The sequence below is a fragment of the Periophthalmus magnuspinnatus genome, chromosome 12, assembly GCF_009829125.3.
Source record: "Periophthalmus magnuspinnatus isolate fPerMag1 chromosome 12, fPerMag1.2.pri, whole genome shotgun sequence".
NCBI classification, from domain to species: Eukaryota; Metazoa; Chordata; class Actinopteri; order Gobiiformes; family Gobiidae; genus Periophthalmus; species Periophthalmus magnuspinnatus.
Genome location: NC_047137.1, coordinates 2779454 through 2806011, shown reverse-complemented (window position 1 = coordinate 2806011; position 26558 = coordinate 2779454). Strand labels below are relative to the sequence as shown.

General features: G+C 38.9%; 2 protein-coding genes across 2 annotated transcripts in view; one reads left to right on the top strand and one right to left on the bottom strand.

The window, feature by feature from the left end:
* Window positions 1-21349, top strand: part of aldh1l2 (aldehyde dehydrogenase 1 family, member L2) — a 41345-nt gene extending 19996 nt beyond the window's left edge. The window contains exons 11-23 of the mRNA XM_033976069.2: window positions 491-610; window positions 2439-2566; window positions 3244-3394; window positions 5284-5354; window positions 5420-5525; window positions 7460-7547; window positions 8770-8863; window positions 9281-9380; window positions 11348-11446; window positions 12141-12306; window positions 15856-15961; window positions 16401-16600; window positions 18040-21349. Of these exons, the coding sequence (XP_033831960.1) occupies window positions 491-610; window positions 2439-2566; window positions 3244-3394; window positions 5284-5354; window positions 5420-5525; window positions 7460-7547; window positions 8770-8863; window positions 9281-9380; window positions 11348-11446; window positions 12141-12306; window positions 15856-15961; window positions 16401-16600; window positions 18040-18095 (1485 nt within the window). The 3' untranslated portion in view covers window positions 18096-21349. The remainder of the gene's footprint in view (window positions 1-490; window positions 611-2438; window positions 2567-3243; window positions 3395-5283; window positions 5355-5419; window positions 5526-7459; window positions 7548-8769; window positions 8864-9280; window positions 9381-11347; window positions 11447-12140; window positions 12307-15855; window positions 15962-16400; window positions 16601-18039) is intronic.
* Window positions 21350-21813: 464 nt separating this feature from the next.
* nopchap1 (NOP protein chaperone 1) lies at window positions 21814-26186 on the bottom strand. The gene is made up of 4 exons (XM_033976289.2): window positions 26057-26186; window positions 25429-25500; window positions 24434-24567; window positions 21814-22609 (listed from the first exon to the last, which is right to left on the bottom strand). The coding sequence occupies exons 1-4, from the start codon at window positions 26115-26117 to the stop codon at window positions 22409-22411; spliced, it is 468 nt and encodes a 155-aa protein (XP_033832180.1). The 5' UTR covers window positions 26118-26186; the 3' UTR covers window positions 21814-22408.
* Window positions 26187-26558: the final 372 nt, after the last annotated feature.

Below are 26558 nucleotides of genomic sequence, written 5' to 3'. Positions count from 1 at the left end.
AAACACATAACTGCAAAGGTCAATTTAAAACATTAAAAACAGGAGCAGATGTGTTTATAAATGTTAATAACCAGATTATTAAAGTACATTAGTGACACCAATCTATCCAGTTTTGCATGTCTTTGAAATGCATTCCATTTTTGGCAAGCAAAATAAGTAAAAGCTTTTTTTCCCATTTTGGTTCTAATGCGGTCAGTTTTTTAGATGTAGACAATCATGAAATCTTGTTTTAAAAGTTAAATGTTAGGTTAAGTAGAGATGGTGAAACAAAGTACAGCTGTGTAAACCAGGACTAAACAGATTTAAACCAGTACAAAGCCACACTGGTCTAGGTGGATACTAAATCAGGACTAAACCAGGACTAAACCAATGAAGAGCTCAAAGTTTTATTCCAAGTCCCATGCTTTAATTGGACAATATGACTGACCAATCTTGCCCAAGGAAACAACAACCCCATGCATTATTGCTATAAAACATAATCTTTTCCCAGGTCACCAAAGAAGTAAACAACATGACAGTGAAGATGCCCTACCAGTGTTTCATCAACGGGAAGTTTGAGGACGCCGAAAATGCTAAGACGTACGCCACTGTAAACCCCAGCGACGGATCAGTGAGTAAACTATCTGTCTATCTACCTATCTATCTAGCCATCTATCTACCTACTTGTTTATCTATCTAGCTACCTATCTGTCTATCTATCTATCTGTCAGTCAACCCCAGTGATGGATCAGTGACTAAACCTGCACTGTACTGTACTGTAATGTACAAATACTGTACTGCAATGCTTTTCATGTGTTTTTAGGTCATCTTTTCATTTTACATTCAATAGATATCCACATAATTACTCAAGTAAAGTATTTGGTGAAAATTACACTGTGTGTTATTATTATTATTATTATTATTATTATTATTATTATTATTATTATTATTCCCAGTTGTATTGTGTAATTGCATAACAAAATAGTAAAATAAAAAACCCCGGCTCCTGTAGAGCTGGTTAATACAAACATTTAAGGTCAAAATGACGAGTCTGACAGCAGCAGTTACAGAGAGAGGGGCCACGCTTTTTCATAGAAAGTGAACCGGGGTCAGAGTTGATGGAGTCGAATTTCACTCATGCTTAATCCCTGTTTGGAACGCGGCGTCTGGCTGGTTAGTTATGTATATTTATATATACAAACTATGAGTGGACCTCCCAAGCTCAGCCAGTCAGAGGCAAGGCAAGTTTATTTAGCACAATTATAGCACAATTTGTACACAAGGTAATTCAAAGTGCTTTACAGAATAAGAAATACATTAAAATCACAAATAATCATAATAAAATGAACATTAAAGGAGAAAAGTGCAGAGTAAAAACCTTTATCAAAACTTTTCAGTCATATGCACAGATAAACAGAACTGTTTTGAGCCTGGATTTAAACATTGTCAAAGTAGAGGCCTGTCTCACATCTTCAGGAAGACTGTTCCAGGTTTTAGCTGCATAAAACTGAAATGCTGATTCCCCATGTTTAGTCCCGACTTTGGAGACAGAGCAGGAGGACGGTCCCTGAAGTCCTCAGAGTGTGAGATGGTTCATATGGCACTAACATGTCAGAGATGTACTTTGGTGCTAGGCCATGGAGAGACTTGTACATAAGCAGAGCTGCTTTAAAGTCTATTCTCTGAGCCACAGGATGCCAGTTTGGAGAGGCTAGTAAGAAGGTCATTACAGTAGTCTAATCTACTGGAGACAAATGCATGGATAAGTCTCTCTAAGTCTGGTTTTGACAGTAAACCTTTGAGTTTTGCAATGTTTTTAGGTGGTAAAAAACTGGAGATGTTACTGATTTGATGTGGCTGTTAAAGTTCAAGTCTGAGTCCATTATTATCCCTCGAGCCTGATTTGAAGATTTTAGAGAGAGAGACTGGTGGTAACTTCTGACACTTTCTCTATTTTTCTGTGGGCCAAAGATGATGACTTCAGTCTTGTCTGAGTTTAGCTGGGGAAAGTTTTGCATCCACACACTGATTTGTTGGATGCAGTGGCAGAGTGAATCCACTGGTCCATATTCACCTGCTTCTAGTGATTTTATCTGATACACATTTTCCAATTTCAACAAAGTACTGGCTGTTTTCTAGATAGGACTTGAACCAGTTTAGTGCAGTACCAGAGATGCCCACCCAGTCCTCTAGTCTCTGTAAGAGCATCCCATGATCCACAGTGTCAAAAGGCAGCACTGAGATCTAACAGGATCAAGACTGAGACTTTGACTTTGCCTGCATCATTGTTCAGGCAGATGTCATCAATGTTCAGAATACGACTTTCGGTGCTTATACGGTGTATCCTCTTGTTTATTCTCGTGTATCCTTTTGTGCATTCTCTTGTGTATCCTCTTGTGTATTCTCCTGTGTATTCTCTTGTGAGAGTATGCTGTATTTACCTGTATTTTCTGTGACAGGTGATCTGTCAAGTGTCGTATTGCTCAGTGGGGGACGTGGACAGGGCTGTGGCTGCTGCTAAAGAGGCCTATGAGGAAGGACCCTGGGGCCGCATGAACCCCCGCGACAGGGGCTCTCTTCTCTACAGGTATGAGTCAGTCTGACAGGTGAGGTGGTCTGACAGGTGAGGCCATTTTTTACTTAGAGAAACTGTATTGATCCACAAGGGAAATTAGTACAGCACAGTGGCAGAGTGGTCAGCATTCACACCTCACAGCCAGAAGGTTCCAAGCTTGACTCCCGGGTCTTTCTATGTGGAGTTTGCGTGTTCTGCCTGTGTATGTGTAGAGTTTGCATGTTCTCCCTGTGTCGGTGAGTTTCCTCAGTTTTTCCCCATCAGCCCAAAACATGCACAACAAGTCAAATCCTAAGGTAGCAGCTAAGGTAGTCCTGACCAAGACTAGCTTAAGATCTGGAGATGGGTCCCACTGCTCCTGACAGTTTTAACCCAGAGACACTGAAGGATGGGTCAAATGCAGGTTTAACCCAGAGACCCTGAAGGATGAGTCAAATGGAAATGTAAGGTACACTTTACACTTTTTCCTCCAGAGACACTGAAGGAAAAAGTGTAAAGTGTACCTTAACCTCAAGAAAAATTTCTCTACAGAAATAAAAGCCTAACCGCACCTGTCTCCTCCCCGACCTCCCTCTCCTCCTCTTTTCCTCCTCTCCTTCTCTCCCTCTTCTCCTCCTCTTCTCTTCTTATCCTCTCCTCCTCCTCTCCCCCTCCTCTTCCTCCTCTTCTCCCCCCTTTTCCCTCCTCAGACTGGCAGACCTGATGGAGGAATGCCAGGAGGAGCTGGCCACCATAGAGGCTCTGGACTCTGGGGCAGTGTACACTCTTGCCCTGAAGACTCACGTGGGCATGTCCATTCAGACCTTCAGATATTTCGCTGGATGGTGCGACAAGATCCAGGTGGGACACTGTCCTCGGCCCGCGGACAGTTTTAGTGTTTAAAGGTCCTGTATGTACTATTTCACAAAAACAAGATCTAGGTGGCACACTGCCCTCGGGCTGCGGACAGTTTTTAGTGTTTAAAGGACCTGTACGTACTATTTCACAAAGGCAATTTTATTTGTATAGCATGATTGGTACACAAAGTAATTCAAAGTGCTTTATAGAGAAAGAAACCCAAAAAAACCCAAAACAAACAAATCAAAACATAAATAATCATCATAAATTTAGCAGAATAAAAACCTCTCAATCATGTGCAGCTAAACAGAGCCTTTCAGTCATATGTGCACTTTGTCACATTTACAGAATGTCTTCAGACTAAAGTGTGGGCTGAAGTCTTATTTATTCCCACCCCCATATTTTCTTTTATGGCTGAGTTATAAGAGAAACAAATTGGCGTCAAATTGACCCCAGAGGAACGTCAACATAACTCTACTGGGAGGAACACACAAGGGTTAAGTTTGATGCTGAAGTTCATTTTAAACCTAAAAGGACTCTTTCTGATCTGAATGATCACTACCTAAACCCCAGCACCTGCAGCCAATCATTAATCAGTGCTAGTGCAGCCTCTGCTGTTTCCTCTCAGAGAGTGAATTCTGGAGGTTCTGAGCTTTCATGAGACCTGTCCATGTACTGAGAATGAGACACTTGTATGTGTCGTCTGTCTCCAGGAGGACAAGGCTCTGGACACACAGACTTATAATGACGTCACATTTCTAATGACGTCACACTTATAATGACATCACACTTATATAATGACGTCACACTTGTGTAATAACATCACACTTATCATGAGGTCACATTTATATGATGACACCACATTTATATAATGACACCACACCTATTATAATGTCACATTTTTATAATGCAGCCACACTTATTATGACATCACACTTATAATAACATCACATTTATCACAGTGTCACATTTATAATGACATCGCATTTATAATGATGTCACACTTATGACATCACACTTATGATGTCACATTTATATGATGACACCACATTTATATAATGACGCCACACTTATCATGATGTCACATTTATGTAAAGACTCCACACATAAAATGACATCACACTTATAATCACGTCACACTTATAACGACGTCACACTTATTACAATGTCACACTTATTACAATGTCACGCTTATCACAACGTCACATTTATCTGATGACGTCACACTTATAACAGGAGAAAAGTTTATTTGACCTGTTTTAATAGGTGTGGACGTTTGTGTGTATTTGTGGTTAAATACGTTTATACTTTTAACCATATAAATGAAATGAAATCTAAACAATATTTTAGGGATGGACGATACCACAGTACTTTGGGGGGTAATTTTTTTGATACTCAGTGCTGGTCTATTCTTAAGGGTGAAGGTATTTAAATAAATATATGTATACAAAAGGATTACAGACAGATTCTAAAGAACAAACAGAACACCAGTCCAAACTGAAAATGAAAAGAACTGGCCCTAAAATGTCAAAAATTGATGTCAGCCTTAAAATCAAAATGTTAATTAGTATTGATATTTGCATAACAGTATCCATACCCTCATTTGCACTCAGTATCGATACTCCCATCCCTACTATACGCAGCTTCTGGCCATATGGCTCCTATCAGAAATGACAGTCAGAATCTTTATTTTCCATAGGAACAAACCTGAGACAACCCCTGAGACTGACAACAATCTGAGGGATTATTTTAATTTAATTTATTTTATGCAAAATATAAAATTAATTGGTTTATTTTCTAAATCCAAGTAATCAGTGTTGAATTATGGGCAAAAAGTTTGAATTGAATGCATTAAGGAGTGTTAAGTAATATTCAAATGATATTTTCAACAGGGCAAGACGATTCCAATCAACCAGGCCAGACCCAACCGCAACTTGACATTCACCAAGAAGGAGCCTCTGGGGTAAACCAAACTGCACCGCGCATTTGAAATGCGATTAGACTAAAGTCTGATTCCTTCTTGTTCAGTGTGTGTGCGATCGTGATCCCGTGGAACTACCCTCTGATGATGCTGGCCTGGAAGAGCGCCGCCTGCCTTGCTGCTGGGAACACGCTGGTGCTCAAACCTGCTCAGGTAAAATGATGGCATCTGTGCTAATGCAAAATCTAAGTATCAATATTATCAATGTATAGATCATGAAGAGTATTACACTTCTATGGGTTATTAAAGAGGGGGAAATTTGACTTTCATAGAGTATTAAAGAGGAGGGACTTTTACTTCTATGGGGTATTAAATGGATCACCATGTCACCTGTTGGTTTGAAAATGCTTTATTTCTTAGTTTGCTAAAATGATTTTTCCTTCTCCATTGCTTCCTTAATACTGACCTAGTCACCCAAAAAATTATAAAAAGTTCATGTTGTGAAGAATCTCTACAGAATCCGACCTTTGTGAAAGCTGTGTATGCCCGTAGCTGTTTAGCCTCTGTTTATATATGTCCACAGTACTACACTACACAACACTCTGCTATTATTGGCAGAAGCTGCGCTCACGTTAACCTCAGATCATTACTTTGGACTCTCCCATACTAACTTCTCCAAACCAACAACACAAATAGAGGAACTGTTACTGCTGCTATATCGTATTTTTAGTTTAAGTTAAAAAAGGGTCTGTCTAGGGATGCTCTGATGGAGTGGATCAGATTTTGGCTTCCAAATTCGATTCAGACGATTTTCTGGTTGGGTACATAAATTCATGTTGTAGGTCGTAGTCAGCTCAAAAAGTGTTTGATTTTTTTTATTCATACGAAGCTGTTCTATTGTTACTTGGGAGATAAATAACAGCTATATAACACATTTGAATCCGTTTTATCAAATTTTATTTTTGTTTGAAGGTAATACAGTGGGGCAAAAAATGTATTTAGGCAGTTCTCTCACTTAAAAAGATGAGAGAGGCTTGTAATTTTTATCATAGGTACACTTCGCACTCATAAAAATCACAAACAACCTCCTCATGGCAGCTGATACCGGTTTACTCTCCATCCTCATCCTTCTCGATCTAACCGCAGCCTTCGACACCATCTCCCACAGCCTTCTCCTCCATAGACGATCCTCCATCGGTATCACTGACATCCCACTCACTTGGTTCACCTCATACCTCACCAACCGCACACAGTACATTCATTTAAAATCACACACATCTAGCACCTTCCCTCTATCCGCTGGGGCCCCCCAGGGCTCTGTCCTGGGGCCCCTCTTTTTTTTATCATCTATATCCTCCCTCTTGGTTTCATCTTCCGTAGGCACAACATTCACTTTCACTGTTACGCAGATGACACCCAGCTCTTCCTTTCTTCCAGGCCCTCGTCATCACTCCCACCATCCTCCTTTATCCTCTGCCTACAGGAAATCAACACATGGTTCTCCACTAACTTTCTCATGCTAAACAGTTCCAAAACAGAAGTCCTCCTAGTAGGCACCCCATCCACTCTCTCCAAATCTAACAGCTTCTCAATCAACATCAACAACTCGACTGTCCATCCTTCCCCCAGGTCAAGAGTCTGGGTGTCATCCTCGACAGTACACTTTCCTTTCACTCACACATCAATAATGTCACCCGGTCTGCATATTTACACTTACGCAATATCTCTCATCTTCGCCCTTCCCTCACTCCTCACACCACTGCCATTGGACGGCAGGGGCCTAAATAACTTTATGACTTAAAGTCCTTTCAGCTGACATTTGGGGGTTGAATAATGGCTCCACTTTCTGAAGATACTGTGAAAAAATCATTTGACTTTTGTTTATTTAAACTGACAGAAGACACTGAACTTTGTGCCAGTTTCTGTTTCATGTGGATATGCCCAGTAATTACAGAGATGATCTTAACCATAAACCAGGTCAACACATTTGCAATCTGACAGTTATCCAAACCCCTTCACCTGAGAGTTTTGACCTGTCTGTAGCCCAGGTCAAACTACAGGAAGATATTGTGATGTCTTGGACTCCTCCTCTTTCATTAGCTGCTGTCTCTTTAGCTTGTTTCCTGTTTCTGTCTCCATGGAATTAGGTGACTCCTCTGACGGCACTGAAGTTTGCAGAGCTGTCTGTCAAAGCTGGAATCCCGAAAGGAGTCATCAACATCTTACCTGGATCTGGTGAGGGCTTCTGTCGCTTCACTTAAACTGCATATGACAGGGTTTCATGTTATTTGATTCTGACTTGGTTTGATGGATATTCCCTGTGCTAAATATTTATCAGAGTTCTCAACTTTTTTTCACCACAAACTGCCATTTAACTGATTTAGAAGAAAAGTACAAAAACCCAAGAATTAGCTCTGAGCTGTAAAACAGAATCCCTCTGTCTACAAAACCAGTCAAAAGTTTTGACGCAGGCTCTCATTCAATCTTTTTCCTTTATGTTTACTATTTTCTATGTTTTATGCATTTTTGCTTGCAAAAGACATCAAATATATGAAGCAGGATATATGGAATTGTGGAAAAAGTATTAATAACTACAAAATATTCTTTTAACTTTAACTTTTTTTTTTCAAATCCTACCCAAATATTTAGTTTTTTCTTTGCTAAATTCCACATATCTAGCTTCATATATTTGATATCTTTTGTATATATATTAAATGTAGAAAGTATTAAAAATAAAGAAAAAAAACTTTGAATGAGAGGCTGTGTGCAAATTTTTGGCTGATCGTATAGATAGAGGGATACTTTTTTTTTTGTGTGTGTGTATGCCATCAACACAGAAAACTCCATCCAAAATATACAATTTATTTTCTTTTAGTCTTAGACAAATTTTCTCTGACATTAAAGCTGCACTGTGTAACTTTTCTGGTGGGGTGTCAACAATCTGTTTGCCTCATTGTATTGCTTTATTTAAGACAGATACATTAGAGTTACAGTACATAAAGTTGGCATACCTGACTTTTACTATTTAAAAATATGAAAAACGTAAAAAAAAAAAAGAAAGAAAAGTTGTTCATTTTAAACAGGTTGCAGTGGTCCAAAGTTATTTCTCACTTATCTTATGTAATCAGAGCATCCTAATTATTTACCATGATGATTTTATAAGGACTTCTCACAACTCTCAGCAACCAGTCTGGAGTTTTGCCTTCTCAGTAAAGCTAACAAGAGCTAGCATGCTAACACACACTTTCTGATTCTTGATTGATAAAATACTTTTTAATTAGATGCGGACAGAGCTGCTTATATAATATATCTGTACTGGACACATTTTGCTCAAATACATGGGGAAAAATCAGGTAGAGGGCCTTTAATGCAATACTGTGGAATAGTTTTTGTTTTGTTCAGGTAGTATGGTTATTATTATTCTTCTGTTCTAAACCCTGGTTCTGGTTCTGTTCAGGTGGTATGGTGGGGCAGAGATTGTCCGATCACCCAGACGTACGCAAACTTGGATTCACTGGCTCCACTCCCATTGGCAAACAGATCATGAAGAGGTAGATTAATCTTATTTATATAAGTGCAATAACAACTATCTCAGACAGTAAAACGCTTTATAATTAGATGCAGGCAGTAGACAGTGGACTTATTTTGACCTCCAGACCTGCTTAATATATCTTTACTGGGGTAGGACTCTGTTTTTGAGGAGATTTGAGAATAAATTGTCACTGTATTCTGCTTTTTTACATACAAATATGCAATTCACTACTACTTTTCTCAGCTTGTCAGTGTAGTTGAGGTCGAATATATGGTTGCATCATAGAATTTTCATTTCAATTTAGCTATTTTCATGCCTTTAGCCAGCAAATTTGACCAAGAATGTATTTAGTCAGTTACAGCAGTGGATTATTTCTGATATCTGAATGTGTATTGTATTATTGTATGATTTGTGATCCTGGTTTCTGTGTATGTAGCTGTGCTCTGAGTAACCTGAAGAAGGTCTCCCTGGAGCTGGGAGGGAAGTCTCCTTTGATCATCTTCAGTGACTGTGACATGGACAAAGCCGTGAGGATGGTGAGGAGCAAAGGCCCAGGGGTCTTGCTTTATGCTGTCATCTCCACACTGTTCGAAATGTTCCTTCGATATTGCTAGAATTGTAGAAATGTTTGACTAGTCTTCTGTGAAATCTGTGTGTGCAGTCCCTTAGGCAGGTTCCATCGCTAAAGAAACTTTTGATCAGATATCAGCTTCCAAATATCGATTCAGCTGATATCCTAGTTGGACATTGATGTAAAAAGATTTGCTGGTCGTAATCAGCCCAGAAAATCTCATAATGTTTGAACCTTTATTTATACAAAGTTGTTCAGTCGGTACTTGACAGATGAATAACAGCTACATAACACATTTGGATCAGTTTTTTTTATTTAGTTTAAAGGAATTAAATGCTTAAATCTTTAGTATCAGTATTGAAACTGAAAAAGCTTTCAAACCGCGGTGCAAGTACAACACTAAAGCTTAGTCTGATGGTTTTTGATGGCCCTAAACAAGATTTTGGTTGTGGATAATGCATTGCTCACGGGTCAGGTGTAGCTATATCTCATTGCCGTTGTTTCCAGCCCCTCTCCAAAACGTCTTTTAGGACCATTTCATTATGTGACAACGCTGATGCAATGTTAAAGCACAAAGCTGTTTTCCCTTTGCTTCAAGAGCTTGCGATGTTCATTCATTCAAAATAAATCTAAGGACATAACCCCCACGCCCCAGTGATTGTGACCCTAAACAACTTATGTCTGGCTCTGCTTAGACGTGTCAAAATAATCTCTGCATCGACTTACTGTTCAATATGTGGAAGCTGGAAGTATAAATTTGTATATAATATGATCAGATTTGAGCTGTAGTGCGTTGAATAAATATTTTCTGTGGCTTATTATTAGGGATGCACCAATCCAGCTTTTTCAGTTACCAAGAGCGATTCTGATATTGAAGTTTTAAGTATCTGCCAATACCCAATATCAACCAATACTAGAACAGAGACTGAAGAATCCATTTATTTCCTGTTTACAAAAATAAAATAAGATAAAACTGATCCAAATGTGTTTTATCTCTCAAATAACGACAGAACAACTTTGTGTGAATAAAAGTTAAAACCCAGGGCTGACTATAGTAAACATTCTTATTACATCAGGGTATATGTCCGTCCAGGTTATTGGTTGAACAAATATTAGGAACCCAATTTTTTATCCAGTAATTTTTTTCAGTATTGATGCCGATATCTGATACCAGTATCGGATCGGTGCATCTCTGTTGGTTAGTTGCAGCTCAGGACTTTTTAATGGGGCTAGTATATTTTTTTAAATGTTCTCCTGCTTTTTGTCACCGGTATAAAGTAGTTTCAATATTATTGTTTTTCTCTGTAGGGACTAGCAGTATATCATGCTTCAAAATGTGCTATCACAACAGGTTTACGTCTTCTGTTTTTTGGTTTGGTTAACTTAATTTTTAATTTAAAAAGGCACTAGTTATTAGTCCGTATGGAGCTCAACAGCGGCACTCACTCCAATTTCGGAAGTTAATTTTCCTTTCATTTTTCCCATAGACTTTTGAAAAAAAGTCATATAGTAAGAGTTCTTCGGCATCGCAAAGACTAACCAGTTATGTGCTAACTAATATCCATAACACAGCTGATTTAAGTCCAAAAAGCACATTTAAAACATAAGATTCTGCTTTATTAACTTCACAGTTTCTAAAGATTTATAAACAGATTTTAAATAAAACTACAGGTCTTGTGGTCATTAGTTACACAGAGCTGATTAGCCCTGAGCTTCAAAACTCTTAATATATATATTTTTTCAGAAAGTCTATGGGAAAAATGAATGGGAATTTTACTTCCGGATCCAGGGGGCACTCAGTGTTGTGCTCCATTACTACTGTAATGTTGCTTCAGCTATGGTTCTGTTTTAGTCCTAGTTTAGACCTGGAATAGTCCTGGTTTAGATCCTAGTTTATTCTATGGTGTCTTGTATGTGTGTATGTCTGTTCAGGGCATGAGCTCGGTGTATTTTAACAAAGGGGAGAACTGCATCGCTGCTGGACGTCTGTTTGTGGAGGAGTCCATTCATGACGAGTTCATCAGCAAAGTGGTGAGAGCAGACAGAAACCAGGATATATGATTATAATATTCATTTCACATTTTAAACCCTTCCAGGAGCCTTCACATCTGAAAGAGCTGAGCTTTAATATTAATAATAATAATGGCTTACACTTGTAATGCGCTTTACAGGCTTGTCAAAGCCTCTCAAAGCACGACACTATAGTCATTATTTATTCACTTCCACACTTGGTGATGGTAAGCTACCATTGGAGCCACAGCTGCCCTGGGGCAGACTGACAGAAGCGAGGCCCCTTCAAACTCATCCAAGAATCACATTCATTTCAGAACATTTTTGTACAGATGCAAACTACAGAGTTAGCAGCTTTTACACAGAATCAGACCCCATGGAGACATAGGGAGGGCATCTGACACACAGGGAGAGTATGTGACACACAGGAAGGGTATCTGACACACTGGGGGGGTCATCTGACACACAAGAAGAGTATCTGACACACAAGGAGGGCATCTGACACACAGGGAGATCCCCACCTTGTGTGTCCATGGGGTCTTATTCTGCATAAAAACTGTTAATCACTAAACTGCTGTAGTTTAGATCTGTAATTTGTCACTTCAGATTTCAGTCTTTTTGTCAGTTCTTCTGGTTTAAAATGTGAAACTTTGAACAGACTCCTTTTATTAAAACATAAATCTCAAATTTAATTGCAATCACAATGTTTGTCTAGGTGGAGGAGATAAAGAAGATGAAGATCGGGGACCCTCTGGACCGATCGACAGCCCATGGCCCCCAGAACCACAAGGCTCATCTGGACAAACTCCTGGAGTACTGTGACATCGGGGTGAAAGAGGGGGCTACGCTGGTGTATGGAGGAAAACAGGTGGACAGGCCAGGTCAGTGTGTGGAAGGGCATCTGGAGTACTGTGACATCAGTGTTGTGAGAATGCTCTCGAGTGTACATGCACTTGAAATGAAATTCTCACTGAGTATGTTGTAAATACACATAAACCGTGGTAAGGCAAGGCAGATTTATTTGTATGGCACAATTCATACACAAATTAATTCAAAGAGCTTTACAGAATAAGGACATTAAAATCATACAAATCAAAACATAAATCATCACAAATAATGATCATAAAATTAAACATTAAAACAGAAGAGTGCAGAATAAAAATGTTTCAGTCGTATGCACAGCTAAACAAAACTGTTTTGAGCCTGGATTTAAACATTGTTAAATTTGAGGACTGTCTCACATCTTCAGGAAGACCAGGTGTGAGATGGTTCATATCATAACATGTCGGAGATGTACTTTGGTGCTAGGCCATGGAGAGACTTATACACAAGCAGAGCTGCTTTAAAGTCTATTCTTTGAGCCACAGGAAGCCAGTGCAGAGACCTGAGTACAGGACGTATGTGCTCGTACTTCCTGGTTCTAGCTAGGACCCAAGCAGCAGCGTTCTGGATGTACTGCAGCTGTGTTAAGGCTCGTTTGGAGAGGCCAGTGAGCAGGCCATTACAGTAGTCTAACCTACTGGAAACAAACGCGTGGATAAGTCTCTCTAAGTCTGGCTTTGACAGTAAATCTTTGATTTTTGCAATGTTTTTTAGGTGGTATAAAGCTCCAGATGTTACTGATTTGATGTGGCTGTTAAAGTTCAAGTCTGAGTCCATTATTACCCCTAGATTTCTAGCCTGATTTGAGGAGAGAGATTGGAGGTGACTGCTAACACTTTCTCTATGTTTCTGTGGGCCGAAGATGATAACTTCAGTCTTGTCTGACTTTAGCTGTAGAAAGTTGTTTTTCCTCCACACACTGATCTGTTGATGCAGTGGCAGAGTGAATCCACTGGTCCATATTCACCTGCTGCCAGTGAGATATAGATCTGAGTGTCATCTGCATAGTTGTCGTAGAACACATTATTGCTGTGTATTAACTGGCCTAATGGCAGCATGTAGAGACTGAACAACAGGGGTCCCAGGATTGACCCCCTGGGGCACCCCACAGGTCAGGGACATTTTATCTGAGAAACAGTTTCCAATTTCAGCAAAGAACTCCCTGTTTTCTAGATAGGACTTGAAACAGTTTAGTGCCGTACTAGAGATGCCCACCCAGTCCACTAGTCTCTGTAAGAGGATCCCATGATCCACAGGGTCAAAAGCAGCACTCAGATCTAACAGGATCAAACTCATGCAAACTCATTGCATTTAGATGTGGAAATTAGTTCTAACAGCAGTGGAGCTGGGGGGATGTTAATCTGTTTACTGTTGCAAACAGGACACGAGAGTTGTTACTACAACTTACAGTAATGTCAGAAAAATACCTCTCCCTTGTTCTACATAAAGTATAGTTGTACATGTGCATCTTTTCTCTGTAAATCTCATAATGAACCTGAAGCTTTGACTTGCGCCATTCCCGCTCGGCCCTCTGGCACTCCCTTTTCTCTGCCCTGACTGAGTCATAATTTTTCCATGGCGCTTTCTGCTTATCTGTAGCCATTTTAACCTTCATTGGGGCAATGGTGTCCAGAACATTAAAGATACTCAAAGTCACAGAGTTCAACAAATCATCAACGTTAGAAGATGAGGGATTTTGAAAGTGTATCATTTCCATGAACAATTCACCTGTGTTATCATTTATGTGTCTCCTTCGAACAACTGCAGGACCAGCTGCTGGTTTGGGAATAACAGACAGGTCAAAAAAGACACAGAAATGATCAGACAGGGCAACATCCACCACACTGACATTTGAAATATTTATTCCTTTTGTAATGAGCAGGTCCAGAGTGTGTCATCTGTTGTGGGTGGGCTCGCTGACATGCTGAGTCAGACCAAAGGTTTCAGAACTGAGCTCTTTAGCATTTCTGTCAAACACATTATCCGCATGTACATTAAAATTACTTGTTATGACTAAACCATCAAAGTCTGTGCACACGACTGAAAGCATTTCAGTAAAATCATCAATAAAACTCAGACAGTGCTGGGGAGGTTTGTATATGACTAAGTAGAGTATGGAGGGGGATTGTTTTAGCTCCATTTTAAAGGAAACATACTCAAAAGATGACAACCTGTGAGTGACCAAACTATTTCTAAAAAATATACACCTCCACCCTTTTTGTTTACTCGTGTTTCAGATTCAAATTTGAAGTTGGGTGGAGCTGATACCACTAGAATTGCATTACCTGTGTTTTTGTCAAGATTAAAAATAGAGATAAAATCATTAATTAAAAATGACTTGTTACATAAAGATCTGACATTGTCATTGGTGAAAGACGAGGGGGCATATGTGGGTACGGGGAAGAGTTCAGCATAGTTGATGCCAGAACTCTTGATCGCACTATATTAGGGAGGAAAAGGAGAGTGAGGAGTTCCTAGAGGGAGTAGATGGGGTAGAAGGGGTCTCAGGGCTGGTCTGAGGGCAGGGGAGGTGATGGGGGTGCTGCCGAGGACTGAAACCTCTGTTGGGGCTGTCACAGACAGGTTCAAGGCCTCCTTGGGGAGGTGGTGGTGCTTCTGACTTGTTCTCTGGGGGAGGTGGTGGTGCTGCTGAATCCCTTGCTGGAGGAGATGGTTGTGCTGCTGGTGGTGACTCCTTCGCTGAAGGAGGTGGTGGTTGTAGTTGTGGTGCTGCTGATGGTGCTGACGCATTGGCATTGGTCTCTGGTTGGCGCAGCAAGAATGCTTCTCTCATTCCTTTATTCTCTCACTGGGCCAGGACCCTGTCCAGGCCGGTGCCTCAGAGCGTGGAGGTGATTATCCGCCAGCACTCTCACTCCACCTCTGCTCAGGTGTGGGCCATTTTCCTTGAAAAGGTCCTCGTGTTTCCAGAATAGATCAAAGCTCTCTAGTGTAGTCCTCTGGCTACACATTCGTTGAACAGCCATGTGTTGCGCTGAAACAGCCAGGTAAATTTTTTCATCTTCCTTCTGTCTATGCTAGGAAGAGGTCCACTGATGAAAGTCTTAACCTCCACTTTATCAAGCTCCTCAAATAATTTAATGACATTCTTTTTCAAGATTTCAGTCTGATTCATTCCGGTGTCAACTGCACCCATGTGCACAATCAGCTATTTAACTCCTCGGTGTGTTGACAAAACTTTTTGGCAGGGGTTTTGTAATCTCAGAAATAGTGTGACTGGGATAAAAGCAAGTTTGGATTCCTCTGTGGCTCACATCTCTGATAGCACCATCTAATAACAGCAGCGTATCTCTGACCGTGACGTTCGGCTGAGATCGCATGTCTGCCTGTGCTCTTTTGCCAACTTCATTGCTCTTGTTTTGTGACAAAAATCAGTTTACTGTTTGTATGTTAACATCAACATCAGTCTGTGACAGTGGTAAAAATCAGTTTGTAAGCTGTATTTTGGTTGATGTAACTATATGAGCATTGTCTTTTATAATTTGTTGTGTTGGTATAAGTCATAATATTGAGTTTCTTTCGTTCAGGCTTCTTCATGGAGCCCACGGTGTTCACAGATGTGGAGGATCACATGTTCATCGCCAAAGAGGAGTCCTTTGGTCCTGTCATGGTCGTGTCAAAGTTTAAGAATGGGTGAGAAACACACTGCAAATGTAGGCACAGTTGCCCCAGGACAGACTGGAGCTCAACAGTCCCACCTGCTGCCAAGTTTGCTGGTCCCAGAAGTAAAATTTTCCATTCATCTTTGCCATAGACTTTTCCAAAAATTCTAATATTAAATCAGTCCTGTTCTTGCAAAATTTACTTTTCAGAGTTGATTAGGCCTGAGCTTCCAAACGTTTTAAAAGTCTATGGGGGGAAATGAATGGGAAATTTACTTCCGGAACCAGAGGCAGGCGGTCATTTCACAGATCCGTGCCAACAGCCCCTCCCACCTCAACCAATCACAGTTCAGCCTCTGCTACAGTATGCAGATTTGCACAAGCCTCACTGATCCACAAGAGTCATGGACATGTTGACGCAGTTAAAGTTATATAAACCAGAGTATTTGTGTTTGGCTCTGTCTACCCAGAGATGTGGACGGCGTGCTGCACAGAGCCAACGACACGGAGTACGGTCTAGCCTCTGGAGTCTTCACACGGGATATAAACAAAGCCATGTATGTGAGCGAGCGTCTGGAGGCGGGGACAGTCTTCGTGAACACGTACAACAAAACTGATGTAGCATCACCTTTCGGAGGATTCAAACAATCGGGGTTCGGCAAAGATCTAGGTCAGTGTGCTCTCCTCTTACTGGACTAATGTGGACTCACTATCACAATCAGAACCAAATATAGGGTGCATCCATAGACTGTATATATAAATGGACATAGTTAACCTGCCTGCCGCCACGTTCCAAATAGGAAGTGAGCATGGGTGCGCTTCCAGCTCCATCGACTCTCACTCCAATTCACTCTGTTGAAAAACTGTCAACCGTCTCCGCATAAGTGCTGCTGTCAGGCTAGTCATTTTGCTCTTAAATATTCATATTAATCTGGGTTACATGACCCTCTTGTTTTTATTTTACAATTTTGTCTGTAAATTAACATGTTAACGTTAATTACAGACCAGTGAGGGACCTTCTATCCCTGAGGTTGCTCCTCCTAGTGTTAGCAACAGGTTTGATTGACAGTGTTGCTAAGCGCCCGCTCCCTCCTAAACCAGCGGTGTTGGCTCTTAGGTTGCTATGATACGCACGTCGTAAGTTACGTCGGAGTTTCAAATATTGATATATTAAATATACTCGGTTCCAAATTCACCTCTATAACTGCTAGCCTTTGATGAGCTTCATTTGACTGGAGCCTAACAGTGTAGGTGACGTCACAATCACTTAGTCCACTTCTTTGTACAGTCTTTGGGTGCAACTTAAAACAATGAATACTTGTAAGGCATAGAAAAATATGGGTAAATTAAAGCTATGCCTAAAATTATTGGAATTAAAATAAACTTTAACTAAAAACTAGCAATGCTAACAGCCTGTGTATGAGTAAGGAATTCAGTATTTAAAGGAACTGCATGCAAGATTTAGATTTAAAATGTCATAAATGGGCCAATAATTGACCTATTTTTGACCCCAGATATGAGATAAACATGTTCAAAGCAAATACAACCTTTACTGATAAATGTAATGCTGATTTATTCTTAATGAAAAAAACATTGGACATGATGGACAAGCTGTTTATGTTATAATTTGGGGTTTTGGTTCAAGACAATCGGAAAGCAGAATGAGCTTTAGACTTTAGATTTTAGACTTTACTTTATTGTCCCCAAGGGGAGATTCTTTTCCACATACACAGAGCTCGTTTGACATATACACAGATAAACACCAAACATCACAGTCACATAAACACATTACAAAACAGACATTATGCCTCAGGGGGGCCTGTTATTTAAGAAAGCAATGGCTGCTGGGATCAGGCTTCTACCAAACCGTGCCCTGCGCATCTTATACCTCTGTCCTGAAGGCAGAGGGATTAGGTGGTCCTGGAGGGGGTGAGTGGAGTCCTTTATTATGGAGAGTGCAAAGCGTCCAATAGCCCGATTATTTAGATCTGTAAGCTTCACATGACTCTTTCATTTGGGTTGCCAGGTTCAACTTACAGGCCCTTTAAAAGTTCATAATTACGGTTTATTTCGTCAGCACAATAATGTTTTCATGTCTGTTGTTTCCAGGTGAGGATGCTCTTTCTGAATACCTCAAGACCAAAGCCGTAACAGTGGAGTATTAGCCTGGCTGCTGTTATAAACTTTTACACAGACTTAAGGTGGTGGCTACTCGTGTTGCCATGGTAACTGATGTGTTTTGGATGAGGAAATGCCCACTGTGCCAAACTCTGTGCTCATCTCTGCTTCTCTCCGGACTGAGGACTGCAGCTAAAAAACGCCTGCAAACACCCTATACATGGATTTCAGCTTCCTGTTCATAAGGTGCCATTTTGAGGACGGCTGACCATTCAAAAGATATACAATTTAATTTTTAATTGGTAATTGGCCCTGTACCATTTTTTCCCCATGTAACTGAACAAAATATGTTTTGTCCCAATTATTAGGATGCTCTGAAAGCATAAGATAAGTGAGGAATAACTTTACACTACTGCAACCCATTTAAAATTAACTAGTTATGTTGTTCATATTTTTAGTACAGAAAAAATCAGGTACAGAGATTTTAGTTATGACAACAGTCTAAATTTTGCATCATTCTGAAACCCATGCATAAAAATAACTTTATTAAGAATATTAATCTTGTTTTGAGTAACTTGAGTCTATTGTGCTATTATCTATTGTAAAATTATACTCATAAATGTACTAGTCTTAAAGCGCCCATATTACACTATTCTCTGATCTATGTTCTAGTGTTGTTTCCTCATCACACACATACATAGAGTTGTGTTTTGTTTCATTCACACATGTTCTTCGCTCAAACTGAAAACACTCTTCTCCACCTTGTGATGTCATATGGTAATCCAGGAAGTGCTCCACTATGTTTTTAAACTCCATACACCTTCACTAGAATCATTTGGATAATTTCAGCCCTGGAATTGCCAATCTCTACTAAACAAAAGGTAAAAGGTAGCTGTAAACTACCACTTCATGACTTCATCACAATGCAGAACAGAGCATTTTTAGCTTTAATATATAGACTGACTAATAATAAAGAGTTACTCAAACATGTGGGAATGAAACAAAACACAACTCCTGGTATGTTTTTGAGAAGGTAACATTATAACATGGATCTATTTTGCGTAATATGGGACCTTTAAAGCAAAAATAATAATTTCACAAATTCAACCATTTAACAGTTATAATCAATTATAATCCCCATTCTTAAGTTTCTGATTCCTGTTTCTAATACAATATTTTGAGGACTTTTTCCCCATTCAAAAAAGATATTATTTGGTTTTAAGTTATCATGTCAACGGTCCTAATACTTCATTGCTATGAAACCCGTGGATAGGCTATAGGATGCAGTTTTTTATATTTTGCTCAGTTGAAGGTAGTAGTCTTAAATACATTTTATTAATCAGAATAACTCAATGCAAGATTAATATTCAAAATGTAAGTGATGTTTACTGCATTTTTGTAAAAGCTGTGCCATACACCTTTGAAATGACTTTTGCTAGGCTGAAAGTATATATAAAGCTGTATTATGTAACTTTTATGGTAGAGGATTGGCTTGTCTCCATGGAGATATTATTGGTCTACCAAGTACATCATGAAACTTATCTATCTCCATGGAGACAAGCAGTTAGTAAGTTAGATAGTTACAGGTGAGATTCGTGGAGAGGTGACCACACTCACCACAATAGTTTTTCCAAGGTATTTTTGACCACTGCAAGATGTATATGTTAAATGCCATACTGTGGAATATTTCAGGGAAAGCAGTGATATCTCCATGGAAACAAGCAGGTGATTGATCCTCCACCTGAAATGTTACATAATGCAGCTTTGTTCTAAATCCAAGATGGAAATATATTTTATGTTTTAAGAAGGAGTATTTGAACAATGTTCACTTCAGTCTTAAAGAAAAGCTCTTTTATGAGGATGCCATGTTTAAGGAGGGTGCATTCTTCACAAAAGGAAGAAATCATCTTATTTATATTGAGTTAAAGCAACACTAACTCCATTGGAGCTCAGCATTAAAGGAAATGTGTGTAAGAATATTATTTTAAACATCATAAACGTGACTTCTCTGTGACACCAGATACGAGGTAAACATATTGACATCAAATATAACTTTTACTGATTACAAGAGTAATACTGATTTATTCTTAATGACGAAAACATGCTGGACAAGCTGTGTATGTTTTAATGTGGTGTTTTGGATTATCCAATCAGAAAACAGACTGAGCCTCACATGGTTCTTGGGTTGCCAGTTTCAATGCTGAAATTCAGTTGGTTTAAACCTAAAAGGACTCTGTCTGATCTGGTCATGACCTAAACCCTAACACCTGCAGGCAATCATGGATCAGTGCTAGTGCAGCCTCTGCAGTTCAGTGAGTGAATTCTGGAGGTTCTGAGCTTTCACATGAGGCCTGTCCATATACTCAGAATGAGACACTTGTGCAGGTTAAGCCTCTGGACACAGGCTCAGATGGGATCAAGGTTACAGTAAGTTCAGGCCACATACAGCTCCAAAAAATGTTTGTTGTAATATTTTTACATTCAAAGTAGATTTAAGTAGGTTGTAATGAAATTAAAGATTTGTAGACTACTCCAAAGCATTTAAGACTAACAATCACTCATTTGTTTTATTCACAAAAAGTCTTAAAGCGTAGGTTGGACTTTTCTATGCTTCTGTGGTGTGATTCTCTGGACAGAAATAATAAAAAATCTATTTTAGATTATACTGAAATGATTATTTTACATTTTAAACCAAAAAAAATCCAATAGTCTATAATTCATTGTAATATTTTTTGTTGGTTTTAAAGCAGACCTATTGTGCTTGTGTGTGCTCTATACTTTGTTAAGGCTCACACATCCTACTTTAGATTAAATGGACTGATTCTGGGATTCTCAGTGACCATGGTATAACTGCTGTATATTAATTCTGCATAATGCACAAGTAGTCCGGCACTGGTTAAATCACATTCTATATTACTGCTCTGGGCCATCACCATTACCATAGCAACAGGTAAATAAAGGCTCAACTGCTCTGGGTAGAATGGGGGACTGGGGACTAGGGACTGGTAGGCCTTTTAAGATAACAAATTTGGAAGTTTGATATATTGCTATATATGCCACAGTAACCCATGAGCAGTTTTAAACAGCAAAAACTATTCTAAATCTACAATACTGTAAAAAAAAAAATTAAATTAAAAAATAAATAAATCATGAGCTGCAATAAATAAATAGCAGAATGAAATACTTTAGTGCTTAGTTTGCATTTGTAATGAGTCATAGAAGTGATTGGAATTAAAACTTTTATGGCTTAAGTCTTATCATATAGCCAAACAAAATAACCAAAAATGTCCCAGAAGTGCAAAGGAAATGTACACGTGTCACCTGTGAAGACCTTGTTGTTTAATACTTCTTAAAATCTACAATCACTAAACAATATAATTAGCACAAAGCACTTCAGGAGTAGTTTTTTTTTTATTTGTGTGCATGACAACCACAGAAACTTCTAGAATAAAATGTTTTTAATCAAAAAATAAACAATATTTTTTTCATAATCACTCTCACTGTTTACACACAGCACTGGGCATTTTAGTTTAGTTACAAAAAATGTCTCAAGAGTTTAATTGTTCAAAGTTAACAGAAATACATCATCTTATCGTGTATCTAAAGAGGGGGCATTTTACTCCTTCGGGGCATTAAAGAGGGGGTATTTTACTCCTTCGGGGCATTAAAGAGGGGGTATTTGACTTCTATGGGGTATTAAGAGTAACACATAACACATTTAGATCATGTTACCTTTTATTATTTTAAAAATGCTATATTCACCAAAAACAACATATTAACATGCTTTATAAGTTTCAGTTTTGTTTTTGAAACTCTGAGTCTCCCCTCCCTTTGCCCCCTGCAGTCACTCCCCCTTCAGAGCGCTATCACAATACAATCAACACGCATCCCACTAATGAAACTACTGCACATCAGATCAGGTTTGTCAAGTTGCTGTGTACAGTTTTGTATCATGTTGTATCTTGTAGGGCCCGTGGGAGATCACTAGATTACTTAAACATGCCAGGATGACATCTAAAACCTCTGCAGGCATGTTTTTGATGACAACGTTACAACATCATAGAAAACTCAATTTTGCAGAATACCCTCTCTTTAAGCTTAGAACAATATGCATTTATGTAAGGCATACGATCCACATTCAAATATATATAATTTCAGTTCTTATATTGTTCAGATGTGAAGGTTCAGTCTCATGTTGTCCAAGAGCAAATGCATTGATCACCATTGAAAAATTACATATCCTTCTTCAATTTTTTTTCCAAATTCAGAAGTTGTTGGTTTTTTTTGTATTTAAAAATTTGAGTAGAAAAAGTCTCTACAATGTCCATGAAAAAAAAATTGTGTCATCAGATTTAGAATTTTAAATGTGTGATGTGTACTCTGTTTCCTGTGCACTCTCCCTTAGAACCTGTATATCTGCCTTTCTCTTGGTGTGCCCAGGCAGTTTCAAGTTGTTTTCAGTTACTTGTGTCTCGTCTTCACTGTCAGAATTTGAACCGGAATTCTCAGTCTCCTCCTCTGAGCTGCATTCTGATCCATCTAACTCCACCAAGGCTACATCCTGAAGGGAAAAAACACAAAACAAATAAGGGTTTGGGTGAGATGACAAGAAAATATTGGCAACCTGTAAAATATCCAATACCATAGACTGTATAAAGAAGTGGCTGAGGGATTGTGATGCCACCCATAGCGTTCAGCTCCAGCCAAATGAAGCTCATCGAGGCCAGCCATTATAGGGGTGAATTTTGAATTCCATATTTCAAATTCAGACTGCGAGTATCATAGCAACTAAAGAGCCAATCTGGAGCAAAGCTGCTGAAGGTAATGGTCCTTCCCGCCCACACTGCAAGTCTGGTAAGGGGCGGGAGCTTAACAACCCTGTCAGTCAAACCTTAGGAAAAGAAGGCAGCTGATTTGTCTGTTATTAATGTTCATATCTTGACTTATGGACACAATGGACAAACTTTTGATACATGGGCCACAATGGGTTCTGGGCCTGTAACATGTAGCAAAGAATGAATATGCAAGGCTCATTGTACAAATTGTTTTCCAAATGCATAAATTAAATCTGTAAATTGGCTGCCAACCTCTGAGCCGTAGCCGCCCGTTCCTGCGTTGACTGCTTGCTAGCGTAGCTGGTATGCTTCATAGCAAAGTGACGGCTGATAATTGTACTCTTTGAAAACCGTGACAGTTTCTTAGCATATTAGGCATACAGCTTTTGATTGAACTTCAGTGAAAACATATTTTGTTGTCCACTGTGTATTAAACATTCGGCACTCACTATTCACTTTCCTTTTCTTTGAGAAACTTTTGGGCTGATATGAGAATAAGAAAGTAATACACGCCAACAAGGTTGATGTAGCTGAAGGGCGCCATCTTTTGGGGAAACGTTGGCATTACAGGGGAAAGGTGAATTGAACAAGGTTTACCCTTACCTATTTTAATATAATTTGGTCACATTCGGCGGGCCGGATTAATAAGACCAAAGGGCTGTGTGTGGCCCCCGGGCTGTAGTTTGCCCATATCTGGTCTATGGGCGAAACCCAAAAATGTTGTATTTTTCATGATATATTATTTGAGAATCTCTATCTAGAAGTCTTCAGTCACTCCATTTCAGCAGCTCTTGAGGTCAAAATAAGTATATTGTGTATTGTCTAATTATAAACCGTTTCATTGTCAGAGAATCAGGTGTGTGTCTAGCATACTAGTTGTTGTGACTGCAAAAGTCTGCTGAGAGTTGTGAAAAGTGCTTATAAACTCAAACTCATTGTGGTGAATAATTAGGATACCAAGAATGCATAAGGTATGTGAGGAATAACTTTGGACTACCACAAATGAACTAGCTCTTTGGTACAGAGACTTTAAGTGAGTGACAGGTGGGTTTAACCAATCACAGTGAAGTGTGAACTCTCAGAAGGAGATTAGCATTAGTTTATAAAGAAACAAAATTTTCATAAAACCAATATAAAATATGGACAGTGTCCTAATTAAAAAAGCTTTTTGGAAAATTTGGCCTGTTTTAGGGTGCAGTGGTTTAAAGTTATTCCTCACTTACCTTATGCAATCTGAGTATCCTAATTATTCACCAGGATAAGTTTAGAAGCACTTTTCACAACTCCAAAGCAGGCTTTAGCTGTCACGGTAAAGCTAGCAACATTTAGCTAACACGCACTTTCTTATTCTCTAACAATAAAATGGTTTAAAATTAAATGCAGACAAAACACAGTGGATTTATTTTGACCTTAAGGTCTGCTAATACAATATATCTGTACTAGGGCAGGACACCTTTTGCTTAAATATATGGGGAAAATCAAGTACAAGACCTTTAAAGCATTTTAAAATATAGGTTGCAGTAAATTTAGTAATATAGTGAATCCCTCACCATCTCAATGACCCTTGGTGCATCGTCCACATTCTCAATGTCGAACTGTTCGGCTGACCCCGACTCCATCTCCCTCAGCAGCTTCTGATTGGCCGCTGCCATCTGAGGCAGGAAGCTCTGTAGACGATCCAGGACTAAAGGGGAAAAGATGCAACAGACCCATCAGTCCCAGTTCTTATATTTCAAAATGTTAATTTGACAAACACACACTTATGAATGCAGGGGTCAGCTGTTATGTTCAGTCTTTTCTAGGGGTGGGACGAGACCCAATTTCCATGAGACAAGAGGAGATATGAGATCGGGTCCACAAGAACAAGATGAGATTTTGACATAATATTTAATAAGTAAATTGTGAGATCCAGTTCAGTGTTTTGGCCTCACCATTTTTATTTACTTTATTTAATATATTTTGCTGTCAGCAGAGCCTTTTGGAACTATGCCTTCTGAAGAGGTGTAACTCACCTAACTCTTTTTGTGCAATCCAAAGAAAAAAAAAAAAATCCCACAAGGTAATTTTTCTCATTTGTGCAAGATCTTGTGGCACATCATCTTGTCTGAAAAGGCTTCGTTTAGACCAACTCAAAACTACTAACACTATAGAAACCAAGTCTGGCACTGACACTTACACCTACCTAAATATTAAAGCCCCACCGCGTAATACTTCAGTAAAAAAAATAACTAAAATAAAACCCCATTTTATGATGGGTGCTGTCAGCGTACTAAAACATCCGTTCTTACTGTCAGCAGGGTTAGCTCACCACAGATCTGCCTTAGAAATTTTCCCAGTAGGGGCTGGGCTGTCAGAAGTATCAAAAATCAGATACTAATTGATACTAAAACTACTATTGAAACTAGTACTCATTTGACCAGGTATCGATACTGAAAAATGTTATGTTGAAAATAATAATTTTGTCTTAAAAAAGCACTTTAAAATTATAATTTGGGTCAGAATCTCTATCGAATTTAGCATCTACATTAAACACTGTGAAGCTCACCAGTGCTCCTCGGTACTCTCTCGGTCTGGGGCCCGTTGGGTTTTGGTTTGAGCAGCAACTTCTCACTGAAACCTGGAAAAATACCATTGAATTATAATGTTTAGTAGTAACAGTTCACTGTGTTCTAATAATACTTTTGACTGGACACACGTTGAACACACAGAGTGAGCCAAATCCATTAAGCTGATTTGTGTCTTTTTTGGAAATGTTAGAATTAGTAAAATAGCAGATGGTGCTGTATCGTGTTATCTGTATATTTGTTTGTTTTTGTTGACTTTTATGTGTAGCACTTTGGTCAGGTTCAAGTTTTTTAAATGTGCTATATAAACAAACTGAACTGAATTTAAAAAATATACAATTCACAAATATGTGGAGGTTTACAATGGTGACATTAAAAGGGACTAATCTGTTATGGCATTAATAAATAGTCGTAGAACTTAAGAGGCTTGCATTGGCGAGGTGGGTTAAGTGTCTTGCCCAAGGACAGTATATATACTGCATATTCTTTATACAGTCTATGGTTTAAACCTCAATTCAACTGCAGACCACACGATTTACGTAAAAGTATACAGTTTAGTTCCCCTTTTCATCTTTTTCATTTACACTGGTCAAAGTAGAAAACACTAACCTCGCTTATTGCCACAGCTCAGTAAAGCGGCAGAACTCGTTTTTGAGGACTTTAGTTCCATTTTTCCACTAACCCGCCGTGTTTACTTTTTTCACGTGGTTCTCCGGACGATAACATCCGGGTGAAAGGTTAAAAACAAAATTGGACTGGGTATTTTAGCACGCCCTCTGCTGACCAAGCTGTAGTTTAGGCATATGACTAAATAACACGAGAGAAATGTCTACAAGTTTCAATTACTTTCTCAAATAAATTAGAAAATATGTTACATTTGACGTTAGATTGTTTTTTTTAGTTAAAGTACAATGAATTAACGCATGCGTAATGAAACCAAAATACACTTGTGTGGCACTTTTCAGCTCCTGTGTGCAACACGATGCCTCACTCTATTTTCTATAATCTCTGATCTAGGGTTCATTTAAAATGAAGTTATTAACAATAAAAAATTGCATAGACTTACTAATTTTTTCCTAATTTACATATACCCATATAAATAAAAAGTATA